This window comes from Balaenoptera physalus (genome assembly GCF_965194825.1).
Source record: "Balaenoptera physalus genome assembly, chromosome: 14".
NCBI classification, from domain to species: domain Eukaryota; kingdom Metazoa; phylum Chordata; class Mammalia; order Artiodactyla; family Balaenopteridae; genus Balaenoptera; species Balaenoptera physalus.
In genome coordinates, this window is record NC_138893.1 from 1,641,474 (window position 1) to 1,654,710 (window position 13,237).

The 13,237-nt window shown below is 40.4% G+C and overlaps 1 protein-coding gene and 1 long non-coding RNA gene across 2 annotated transcripts in view; one reads left to right on the top strand and one right to left on the bottom strand.

Annotated features, from left to right (window-relative positions):
• The window catches only part of LOC309643168, a 385,106-nt gene that overhangs the window by 91,532 nt on the left and 280,337 nt on the right, over positions 1-13,237 (top strand). The window lies entirely within an intron of this gene.
• Positions 8,388-13,237, bottom strand: part of ZNF365 (zinc finger protein 365) — a 29,674-nt gene continuing 24,824 nt past the window's right edge. The window contains exons 4-5 of the mRNA XM_082425618.1: positions 12,045-12,082; positions 8,388-11,311 (exon numbers count right to left, since the gene is read on the bottom strand). Coding sequence (XP_082281744.1) covers positions 11,050-11,311; positions 12,045-12,082 — 300 coding nt within the window. The 3' untranslated portion in view covers positions 8,388-11,049. The remainder of the gene's footprint in view (positions 11,312-12,044; positions 12,083-13,237) is intronic.

Below are 13,237 nucleotides of genomic sequence, written 5' to 3' on the forward strand. Positions count from 1 at the left end.
AAAGAGTACAAGAATGGCTAAATTTCTCGGGATTCCCTGGTGGCACAGTGGTTAAGAATCCGCCTGCCAATGCAGGGGACACGGGTTTGAGCCCTAGTCCAGGAAGATCCCACATGCCACGGAGCAATTAAGCCCGTGCGCCACAGCTACTGAGCCTGCTCTCTAGAGCCTGCGAGCCACAACTACTGAGCCCGCACCACAACTACTGAAGCCTGCGTGCCTAGAGCCCATGCTGCACAACAAGAGAAGCCACCGCAATGAGAAGCCCGCACACCACAACGAAGAGTAGCCCCCAATTGCCACAACTAGAGAAAGCCAGTGTGCAGCAATGAAGACCCAACACAGCCAAAAATAAAATAAATAAATTTAATTTTTTTTTAAATGGCTAAATTTCTCAAGAGGAGAGAACTTCAGCTCTCTGGCATCTGCAGTCACTTTTTCCCTTGGGGCATATGCAAATTATAAGAGATTGTCAATCTGAGATTTTTCCAGACTGCTGTGAGGAAGAAAAACCAGCAGAGATTTGAATGGTCTTGTGGGGCTATAGAGATATAATTAAAGGCTTAAGGGACCTCAAACACAAAACCCTCAATACACCTGACATTTGCAAATTTCTGAAGTTGTGAGGGCAGGTGATTAAAAAGCTAAGCAGAAAACTTCTGAAACACTAACATTTTTTTCATAGACTTATGGTACTGGGGAAACAAAGAGTAGACTTCAGGACTTGCAAGCTATGTCAAAAACTTCTGAAAATCGGAAAGAAATTTTCCGCTGTTTCATAATGCTAAAGAGACAAAAATTAGACCTGCCAGGAGAAGGGAGACCAGTGAACACACCAGACATTTATTGATAGTTGAGAAAATCCTGAAGGACAACATCTTAGTAACACAAACAAGTCAGAGGCAGACTGATCCTTACCAAAACTAAAAGTCAGCCTCAACACAGTTCATTCCCTGATTGGTTTAAGATGATCAATTTCAATTTCATCTGCCTAGCAGAGGAAAGGATAAACCCACCATGAAGAAAGAAAAAGTCATTTGGAACTATATAATTTTTACACACAATGAGCAGCATTCAATAAAAAAAATTTTAGACATACTGTGATTCAGGACCATATTACTAAAAACCACAAGAAAAAACATTCAATAGGAATAGAACCACAGGTGACATAGACATTGGAGTTAGCAGATAAGGACTTTAACTATGATTAATATATTCAAGAAAATAGAACTTTAAAATGTCTATGTCTAATATGTTCAAGAAAATAGAGAAAATCAATTTTAAAATGGAGAATTTTTCAGAGAATTATAATCTAAATAGAATCAAATGGAGATTTTAGAATTTAAAAATATAATATATGATATTATGGGTTTAATAGAGCTTAGGAACAGAAGACAGGGGACTTCCCTGGTGGTCCAGTGGCGAAGACTCTGTGCTCCCAATGCAGGGGGCCCATGTTCGATCCCTGGTCAGGGAACTAGATCCCCCATACCGTAACTAAGAGTTCACATGCCACAACTAAAAGATCCCACATGCCACAACTAAGACCCAACACAGTCAAATAAATAAATATGGGAAAAAAAAAAAAGAAACAGAAGACAGGATTAATGAACAGCAAAAATGATCAATAGAATACGCCTAAATTGAAGCACAAAGAAAATAGGAATGGAAAACATAAGATAAAGCACAAAAGATATGTAGGACACAATGAAAATGTGTAATACACATGAGCCCCAGAAGGACAAGAGAGGATGACGCAAAAGGAATATTTGAAGATATAATGGCCAAGAATTTTCCAAATGAAGAATGATAGCAACACACAAATTTATGAAACTCTGCCACAGATTCAAGAAGCAACCATCAGCAAAATAAATACAAAGAAAACCACACCGAGGCACATCATGATAATACTGGCTGAAAATCAAAAGGCAAGGCAAAGGAGAGAATCTAGGTTTACAGCAAAAGGCCAGAAACTGGAGAAAGGCCATAGTAACAGAAAAAAAGAAGCTGGATTACTTGGATGATCCACAGGGTGGTACACTTGACAAAGTATTTCAGAGATAGAGGTGAAAGCTCTCAAGAATAAAGAGACAGACTAACTTTGAGTTTTACTTTTAGTTCACTTGTGCTAAGAAGCCTAAGAACAATAATGAAATCCCACGCAATTTTTACACTAATTAATTTGAGTCACAACCAAGTTTTTTCTCTCTCTATTATATCCAAATAAGTTCATTTATATAATTTATTGTTTGATAAACACTTTAAATTTCAGGAAGGGTTTGCTTCTTGCTGGGTTTCCTGAATCTGTGAGGACTGCTGTCCCTGACTCTCTCAGTCAGGAGCCCAGGCTTGGAAAAATTGAGCCAAAGAAAGGAAGATCCAGAGAGTATATCAGTATTACCAAGGGGGACTTTTTCCCCTTCTCTCCTTTTCCAAGAGTGAATCAGAAATTCTGATAGGGGATGATGAGGAAAGGGCTAGTAATTGCATATTGAATGGCTCCCCATGTATTTCTGTCTCCCTCCTCCCCACCCTTGCCCCCATTAAGAACCACTTCTCTATATTGGTGCGAATGAATCCCCCAGAGATCCTATTAAAATGCAGATTCCATCTCAGTAGCTCTGGTGGGGGGGGCGGATCTGGGATTCTGCATTTCTAACAAACTCCCAAGTGATGCAGGAAATTGCTTCACAGACTACTTTGAAAAGCAAGGTTTTAGGTGACCCCCAAATCACCTAAAATTGGCCACTCTGGCTGTTAAATGTACACTGCCTTAAGATAGATCTGAAGTTCTCCCAAGAAGGCGGCTGGGGGTGGCAGTGGGGAGGCCCACAGTCAGTGATTGCAATTTTGAAATGTTTACCAAAGTATATTCTGAATACTAACTACAGTAGTTGCAGAAGATGTTAATACATGTTCCCGAGAAGAAATAGTTCCATGGCCAAATAAGTTTAGGAAGCATAGTACACTTTTCCCCCTCTGAGAGATTCACGATGCACATTTGCATTTTAATGATTCTGAACCATCTGCAGTAGGGAAACATTTAATCTGATAATTTATTTAATTAACCATTAACACTCTGAGAACTAGTGTTCCATGGAATAAATTTTGGGATATGCAGCCATACAGAGCAGTAGCTTTCAAACTTTGCTTTGTATCGGAATTAGCTAGAGAGCTAATAGAGAACACAGATGCTGTTACTGAACCAAACTTGGGTCCGCTCACCCACCTTGCAGCAAAGCCAATTTACTGACACTGGGTTGTGGTAAAGTACAGTATTTATTGCAGGCACCAAGCAAGGAGAACAGGCAGCTCATGTTCAAAAGACCCAAACTCCCTGATGGCTTTCAGGAAAGGGTTTTTAAAGCCAACATTTGGGGTGAGGGCTGCAGGGTGCATGACTGTCTTCTGATTGGTTGGTAGTGAGGTAACAGGATGGTGTTTTAGGAGTCTTAATCATCAACCTTCTGGTCCCAACCAGTCTGGGGTCTGTGTGCTTGCAGTCACCCTCCTCTACTGGGCGGGGTCTTAGTTTCTGCAGAACAACTCAAAGATATGTGTTAGATTGTTATGTATATTCCTTGAGGAGGAACTAGGATTCTGTTTTATCATTGAACTATTATCATTACTTTTCTTGCTTAATTGCTTTTCCTTTGTTTCTGCATTCCCTCACTTCCCTAATTAGTAACTGCTTGTGTCTGGCTCTTTGGAACTCAGCGAAGGCCTAGGAAACGAAAGCCTTTTTCTACAAACAAGAATTGGGGGACACAGAGGGGCCTCCACAGGGTCCTGCTCAATTTCATTGCTTGGTGAAGTTGGATACATCCTAGACCTTTGTATTTTCACCAAATTCCCCAAGTGATTATTAGTCCCACCAAAGTTTTAGAATGACTGCTATAGTCATCTCAGAGGAGTTTCTGTTACCATCTGGAGAGGCAGGGTTGCCTGTTAGCCCAGCTTCCCTTTTGCAGAAGCCTATGTTATCCCTGGGAGGACCAGCATTGGCTGCAAACTGCCTTCATCTAAGGAAGAAGAGTGTTCAGACCAGGTGGGGCACCCCAAAGATTCCTCTCTATGTTCTGTTGTACATACTGCAGGGATTCCTCCAGGTCTTTTCACTGTAATCTCCCAGTCATCAGTGGCTATCCATTAGCCTTGCTCCAAATCAGAGCTCAGGAGAAGGACTTTCTCTCTAGAACCAATTCACTGATTCACTGAACAAATTTTCATCAGTCAGGATTTTGGCAGTATTCAGTGAATAAGATGGACACGCACTCCCACGAGGCAGCAGTAGGGAACAGACAATAAACAAGTAAATGAATAATTTCAGATAGTAATCAATGCTGTGAAGAAAATAATGTCACATGTTGGGAAGCGGAGATATTGAATAATATCATCTGAACTAAGATGGAACTCTGTGACTGAAAAACAAAGCAGGCAACTCCATAAAGTGCATTTATGAAGTTGATTGTGGGTAACTTACATTCAGGCAGGAAGGATCAGGCAGAGAGATGACCCAGAGGCACTCACAGCTTCACTCCGCACTGCCACAGGGGTACAGGGGGATATAAAGGGGCTAAGGATGAAAGCAGAATCTGACTACCAAGTGAGAAGCACATCCACACCAACTGGAACTGGGGGCTTTTCCTTCCCCCTGGGGCGGGGGGAGGCAGGTGTCTCATGGCTATTAACCATCTGCGTCAGCAAAAAACACCCTTCAAGTTTTCATATTAGTTGAAGGTAAGGGTAAAAGTTGATAGGAAACTCCTCTGGTTTGGTGCATTCCTTGTGAGTTAGGCTAAAGCTCAGTCACTCAGAAAAAGGGATGGGGTAGGACTGTGGGCCTAAGATGGAGCTGACAAAATGGTGCCAGTGTGGTTCAGCCACATATCATGGGACGGAGAATGACTGAGTCAGGGATTCCGTTTAGATACTGTAGTCCTGTAAGACTGCAAAAGTCCTAGGGCCAGTCCGGGTAATGTAGATCCCATTCCAGAAAGGCCAACAGTGACTGGGATTGGCCTTAATGGTTCAGAAAACTTCACCAGCTACCCCAAATATATCTGGTTAGGAGGCAGCCTATATCCCTTGTACCTACTACAGTGACTGGCTCATAAAGGGCCCCCAGTGAATACTGGTGAATGGTTGGCTGGCTGGCTGGCTGGCTGGCTGGATGGATGGATGGATAAGTGGATTGTTGGATGTGTAGTTAGTTCCAGTGATTTTGACAAGATCTCTTTGGTGAGAACTTAAAGCGGGACTTGCTGAAGCTATTGGGCCAAACTGGGCATTCACTTTGATGAACAGCTCCCTTCTAAATGATAAGGCAGTGGTGAGATATGCTGTACCTGACCCTGAACGTATGTGGCGTTCTAAGAGTTATGAGGCTGCCTTGGGGAAGTGACGACTTGAAATCTGAAGACTGAGTAGAAATTAACCAGGAGGAGAAGAAAGAAAAAGGCATTTCAGGCAGAAGGCATAACCCAGCATAACTGTGGTGCAGGGGGAGAGCAGGGTACTGGTGAGGCTCTGGAAGGAAGCTGGTCTGGAGAGGGGTGAGTAGAGGTGTGGGGCTAGAGGAGGTGGGAGAGGTAGGCCAGAGCCAGAGCCTGCAGGCAAGCTCAGGACTTTGTTCTGAGTCCCAGTAACTAACTGTGCATCCACTCATTTGCTCTTACCCCCTGTAAGCTCCTTTGTGTTATGATAGGGTGTCCCTCACCTAAGAAGAATCCCAGTTCCTTCTACCAGCCCTCTGTGTTTAGGATTATATTAGTATAAGAAATTTCAGCTGTGGTGTCAAATTACAGGCAGACTTAAGTAGGGATAAAAATAAAGTGGTACATTCTTGAGAATAGGGGAAATGGATGCTCCCCCTTGAACAAAGAGGAGGGACTGAGACATATAATCAGCTGTTTCTCTATGACACATCTGACCAAGGTAAATGCAGTGCCCCTCTCACCAGTCAGCAAACTGCCAATTTCAAGTATCCAAAAATGTGTGCACTAAACTCTAACAGACTTAGATCTGAAACTCTGGAATTCTTTGGCAAGTTGGGGTGGCTCTGTTACAAAGCAGGGGCTGTGTAGAAATTATGGAGTGGTGATATTTATATCCTCCACAGTGGCTTGCATTAAGTAGGTGCAATAATTGATAATAAATACTAAGCTGAATTTTAGGACACTGAGAGCCACTGTATAATCAACAAATGCATGCATTTAGGACCATTATCTGGGACTCTTGTCAAGGAAGAGGCACAATGTTGTGAAAGAGCACTGGCCAAGATTCATGGAGACAATATTCTGATTCTTGCTCTGGCTCTGTCATGAAGGAGCTCGTGGCCCCTGGACAACTCTTTCAAACCACCGTAAGCCCCACCTTCATTGTTAAATACGGTGAAGTCATAAGTATTGTTACAAGAATGGCAGAAGTATCATCAAAATTATCTGAAAAATGTGTGAGGAAGAAAGTGCCTGAGGAAGGTGCAATACTGCAACCTGACACACCACACCACCTCTTAGTAAGTCCAGCATTGCCAATTTCTCCCCCAGTGTTGGACAGAATTGCTGTTGACTCAACTGAACACCAGATGAAGTGGTTGGCTTGCATTCAGGAGCCATGTTGTAACAAAAAATGTACCTTCTCTTTAAACACTAAAGCTACATTTCAGTGAGGTGTGATGCTTCCTGGGAAGCACCTGGTTCTGACTGAGGTAACACTGCCCACACGTATCTCTCTCATCTCCCCAGCTGCTGTTTCTGCATCTTCTAAGAGAAGAAAGTGATACCTCCTCATCCCTACCTACCTCAAATGCATTTTATGAGGATAACTGTGGATACGTGTACAAAGTCCAAGTCAATGGGAAAAAATCTCCAAAATGAATTTGTCACGTCAACGCTGTTTTATGCAGCCAGCGTTTACAATAATGCAGTGTACATATGACAGGACCCCAGCGCGACAGGTGTTCTTCGAAGGATCCTCACTTTTCAACAAGGTGACCTACTCTGTGTGGCACTTAGACATTTTTCCTTTAATAACTTACCATCTGATTCTTTGGAAATTTCACTCACTGTCTTAGTAATGTCTTTTGCAGCCACAAAAAATAAGTATTCTTGCCTGTGACAGCACTTCAGATATTCAAGGACAGCAGCTGTGTCTCCTCTTCTCACAGGACATGAGTACCAAAGCTTTCATTCACCATCCCAGATACATACAAAATTTATTTACCAACGTCCCTATTACAGGGCAGACAGGAGAGCCGGGCCTGCCTATGTGTGAGGTTCCTTGAATGGAAAAAACTCATTTCTGGTTTGGAATATTGGCTGCAAACCCAGAGTAAATGTATCATAGGGCAGGTTGAAGATCGCTTTCTTAGATGAAAATTTCATATTTGTGCATTTTACTGATGCCAAACATGGACAAAAAAAGAAAAAGAAGAAAAAAAGAAAAAAATTCACCACCTTAATTCACCAAAAGGAATCCAATTTCTGAAGTCCGCCATCTTTTAAATATTTGAAATGTTTCCAGGGATTGTGTTTAGGTCATGCATGCATGCCATCTCTGGAATTCATTTTTCAAGGATCCAGGTTGAACAGAATTGAGATATGGGGATTTATTTATGTTTTCTGATGCCCAGAGATAATCAAGAATGCCACGGTTATTTCTCAAGAACAGTACGACCTGGTGAACCCATTAACTTTTTTTTTTTTTTTTTTAAATATGGAACGCTTCACGAATTTGCGTGTCATCCTTGCGCAGGGGCCATGCTAATCTTCTCTGTATCGTTCCAATTTTAGCATACGTGCTGCCGAAGCGAGCGCCCCATTAACTTTAACAGGAGTAAGCATAAGAACAGACTGAGGTCATCTCCCTGACAGCTCTAACAGCTTCTGAACAAATGGAATCCCATCAATTTTCCTAATTCCGTGGTTCTTAAAAGACCAATGGCTGAGGAATTCTACCAATGATATAGTTCTGTTAACTATCCTGATCACTTTCTGAGCCTTGTAATGACTAGAATGTATAGCACATATAGTCTGGGATATACACTGTGAAATCTGTTCATGGTTTTCGCTAAGAGTTGATAAGTTTAAAAATACAGTGTAGGAAAATTACTCATGGTTGTGGAGGAAGATGGGAGAAAAGTGCCAAATGAGCTTTTAATGAGGACTTCTGAGTGTGAACATATGTAAAAAGAACCTTTAGATAGAGGCATTATGATAAACAAAAAAGATCAAGCTAAGTTCTCAAGAAAATTTATAGGTACAAGATCATAGTGTTTATATGTACAATGAACAACTTATTCATGAAGAACTATTTTGTTCACTGTTAACAGACTAGCACACTTGGTTCCCTAGAAACACTTCAACTAGACAAAACATACCAACATGTTAGTCATAAATATAGCTTTATTATTATTTCATAATCTAAAAACTTTTTTTTTTAAATCTGGGAACAGAATATTCCTACTTCCATACAACAGAATGACCCTGAAGAATACCGGAAAACAGTGTCTAAGTAATCTGAACTTTGCATTTAAGAATCTGTAACCTAGTTTGGGAAAAGAGAATGAAAGAAGGTTTGAAATAAAGATTTCTTCCTTACAAAGCAAATAATAAAATTAGATCCATTCTTCAGTTTAAACTTGAACACGTTTTCCCAGAAACTTTGGTGATTTCTTCAAAAAAGCAATTCTAAGATTGACTGCCTATTAAGACAAAGAAAATATTTAAAAATAAGACCCAAGTTGGACATGGCACAAGACTCAGGCCAAGGCATGTAAATGGGATATCCCTTAGAATGAGGTGACTCCCATGTCTCAACAGCAAATTTATGTCTCTAAGGAAGCACAATATACATAATGCATCTCCTTCTGTAAGAGTCAGAATTTAGTTAGAACTTAAAAAAATTTTTTTAATATAATAAACCTTAAAATCATTTCTCTTGTGTAATGTACATAGAGTAGATATGACATTATGGTGCTTTCTTAAGATCACTGGGTACCACTGTCAAAGAGAGCTGTCATGCCCTCTAGGCATATTAAATGAAAATTGAAAATGTAAGTTACATTAAATAAAATGGGGAAAAAATCTGGCTTATACCACCTTTAAAAGCAAACTGTTGTCATTGCACACACACATTATGGGACAAAGAGCATGCAATACAACAAACAAGTCAATTTTTTAGTATGTAAAAGGCTAAAGTGCAATCATGGTATAAACATCAATAATAAATAACCTTGAAGGAGATTAATTCTCCAAATAAATAATTATTATAACGTTACAGTTTTTAGTGTTAGCCTAAACAGTGATATTCACAGCAATGTTTTTTCCCACTTAATAGTTGCCTATACACCACATGAAAAGCCCACCCCCATGAGCCAAAAGTCAAGGTGAAGATTCAAAAATTAACATTTTCACTATGATAGGTTCAAAGCATTTGTATAAGTTACACTTTTCAATTTACTGGCATTTTAAGTAATTGCTTTGTTACCTGTTTTTAATGCATTGCTAATCTGATGCTTATTGCAATAACAATCGTAATTCTACTAATGTTAATTAGGTTACAGCTTTAATTTTTAAAATAAGAGAATTCAATTTACATGAACATATATACTTTAAAAACCACCCACCACAAACACACACCTTTTTCATGAGTATTTTAAAATAAATTATTAATATACTTGACATATATGTTTTGTATGTGTTATGTGCTGTACATTTATACAAATAAATGTATATATTTGTGGACATAATTGTTCTTATTTCCAAAAGAATGTCAGCACTTGTAAACTCTGCAGGAGACCTGATGATATTGCTAATTTAAAAAAAAAAAAGTAACACGGAAATTCATTCTTGAAGAAAATTGTAAAGCAGGAGGTTCGTAACAGATGGTTCTTTATGGAAACCAAGGCCATTTTAGGGAGGCAGGGAGGGGAGGACAATCTCAGATTCTGGATCCCACATGCACTGTTTATTTCAGAAATTACTTTAGAAGGCCGTATACAACAAATACATCAGATACTTGGTTGAAAGGTAAGAACATGTATTTTAGTCATAAAAGGGCACAGAAGCAGCAGGAGGTGGAAGAAGTTAGGCCAGCACGGAGAAAGTCACGCCTACAGCTAACAGAGAGGATGCTGACACCCCCCCGGGAAGCAGGTCTTAGGAAAGGGCTGAGTAACATCTGTGGTGTCTCCGGGATGGCTCACAATGCACTAAATGTGCAATCCACTGGCATCCAACCATTCAGACCCTGAATTGGTGATGGGTGCCGATCAAAAGTGTTTTACTATCCTCCCGAACCATAGCAGTAGAAGCAGCTATTAAGATAGAGGCTGGCAGCTTGGTCTTAGGGTGCAGAATACTCAGCCAAAGAAGAGAGCAGAGGTGCATCAAAATAAGAATAAACATGCATCCAGGGAAACAAAAACCTGAATGAAACAAACTAGAAAACAGTCTGTCGAAATGACAACTGACAGAACGAGTCCTTGAAGCAACCCAAACACTGAAATCTTGATTAATCAGAACACTCAGGGAAACAGCCTTATTTTGGAAGCTCCCAAATTAATTGAGGGTAAGGTTAAAAACAAACAAAAGTATGTTTACTTCACTACTATTAACAGAACTTTACATTCCCATTCCTTGCCTCACAATTCAGAGAGCAGGGGGCACAGGTTGAGTTTTTTTCCAGTGCCTGACATCTTCTTTGGCCTTGGGCCTGAGAATTAACCACTGCACAGAACTCCAGATGTGGAAACGGCTGGAGACGGGCTAATCATCTTAGAAGTTGGAGCTTCATTTTACTAAAAGTTTGGAATAAGACTGCTTTCATTTTTTAAAAATTCTTTCTGTAATTTGCCTTTTGCTTCCAAAAGGGACTTGTAAAAAATTCTGGTTCACCGAGATTTCCGTTTGTTAAATTCTGGTTAATCCAGGTGCCTGTATGGACATGAAATGTGTTTTATGATGGCTTGTGTCTAAAAGAACATTACTGACCCCTAGAACAACATTCCCAAAGCCCAGTGGTGGCTGTCCAGAGCCACCCACCCTTTTAGATGATGTTCACAATCGCTGTTGGCTTTTTTTTGGCCATTTTGGGCCTTATGTTGCCTTTCCGGGTAAATCCTAGAGGCTCCCCTTTCTTTGCTGGTCTGCAGAGTTCTCTTGGGGACTCGGCCTGTTCGTGCATGGACTTAGCAGGCTGCATGCTGGCTCTGTCATCCTTGGCTTTTTTCAGGTAGCTCCTTCCCTTTGGATGGAAATGGGTCTTGAGATCAGGGTGGTTACACACAGAATGTGGGTGCCCTCGGCTTCTACAAATGGTTGGGGGGGAGGAGGGAGATGAGCAGAAAGAAAGATTTCTTTAAATCCTTAAAAGAATAAAAACTACTCATGGAACAATCACTCCTGCATGCTAAGGTGGCAATAATACTGCCAGTAAAACAAATAATATATATTGATATTTTTCTTCCAAAAACTTCTATGGCCTTCATGAAGTGATCTCATGATACTAAATTCCCAGGGAGATATTACTAGTCTTATTTACCAGTGATAAAAACTGAGGTATAGAAAACTTAAATGACTATCCAGGGTAATACATACAGTGGTCTATGGAGAAGATGGGACCAGAACCCATATCTCTTGACTCTTTAAGTGACTTCTAGGGGATTCAAACAAATCTGTAGTACAGCTATCATAAAGTACATGATTCACAGTATAAATTTATATATATAGATAAATTAGTGTGCACACTACATTAATAGTGCTATAGAGATATTACGACTACACTATAGCACAATAAGAGAAAGTTATATTATACAATATTTGTAAAAGACTCCTGCAGTACTATCATACTGCCATATACTCACAGACTATTAGCAGAGTTAAAAGTCACATCCACATTTTAGAAAGTTAGGTACACAAGCAGGTAAATTTTCTCCTGAAACTCTCAAATCCATTTATATTATAGATATCATATAAAGTGCAACAGGAAAACATATTATGCAAACATTATCAAATAGCCTAAGTATAAAAAGATATACATACAGGCATTTGGATTTCCTATTTGAGGAGATATCTGTAAGCTGAAGGAAAACAAATAAGACAAAACATTACTTCACTTAAAGGTTGGATTCGGTTTTTAAAATCCTCCTTGCTTATATTTTTAAGAAATTGTATTCCCATTAAAGAAGCCGGTAACTGGTATCGGGATCACTGCCCATGGCACCATCCATCACCGCGGAGAACAAGAACGTTTCATGCTCAGCTCTGCTTACTCAGGAAGCCTCTGTGGCTCCCTCTGCTGAGATTTCCAAGAAGCCAGTATCAGCAGATCTCAAAAATTTGAAAAAGTTAAACAGCCCCTCCAGAGAACAACACTTGAAGAAACATGTTTTTAAAAACTGGAATAATGTGCCATTATTTCTTGATTGATTCAGGCTGTATTTGCAGCTAATTTACTACAGCTATGTCTGGTCACAGTGTATCAACTACAGGGAAAATTGGCATAAAATGTTTATTGCCTAAAATACATCATTTCTAAAATGAGAGCATATGAAGACCAACTCCACAAATGTCCTGAGGCCATCTATCTTTGAGGTTATTTTCCACTCTCAATAAAATATCTGCATGCACTTTTGTGGCTGGGCTCAGAATATCATTTGCAGAATAAATGATAATTATCATTTTGTGTTCCAGATGTCACCAGACATTTTATACGCAAGTGTATTTATAGCGTGTTCCCAACCTCCCTCATGCAGCCTGTACTGAAAGAAGTGGAGTCACATCCGCAGGCAGACTGACAGAAGAGGACGACAAAGAGAATGTGGAGAAAGGGCCATCCTGGCGCAGCGTGGTCAAGACATGCATCCCTGCTATACTCAAATCACCCGAAAAACCACGCTCAGCATAACAGGATCTTCCTCCAGGTCTTCTGTGTGAAGCTTGAGCTTTAGTCAGGAGCAAATCAGAAAGCAGCTTTCTGCAGCAGACTTGTGAGGGTCACGTGCCTAAGAAGGTAAGATGGGACTCCTGCCTTCCGCCTTGGGACACAATTGAAAGCCAGCATTATTGCTGACCCTGTCCATGCTGGCTGGGTTTGGCATGAGAGTAGTAAACGTGAACAGGAAAAGGCACATTCCTTGCATGAGGGTCATGAGGTCTTGCAGTATACAAAGAAGGGGGAACAGATGGCTCCGGCAAACACCAGACTGGTAGTTTCCGGGAACCCCAAAGGCATC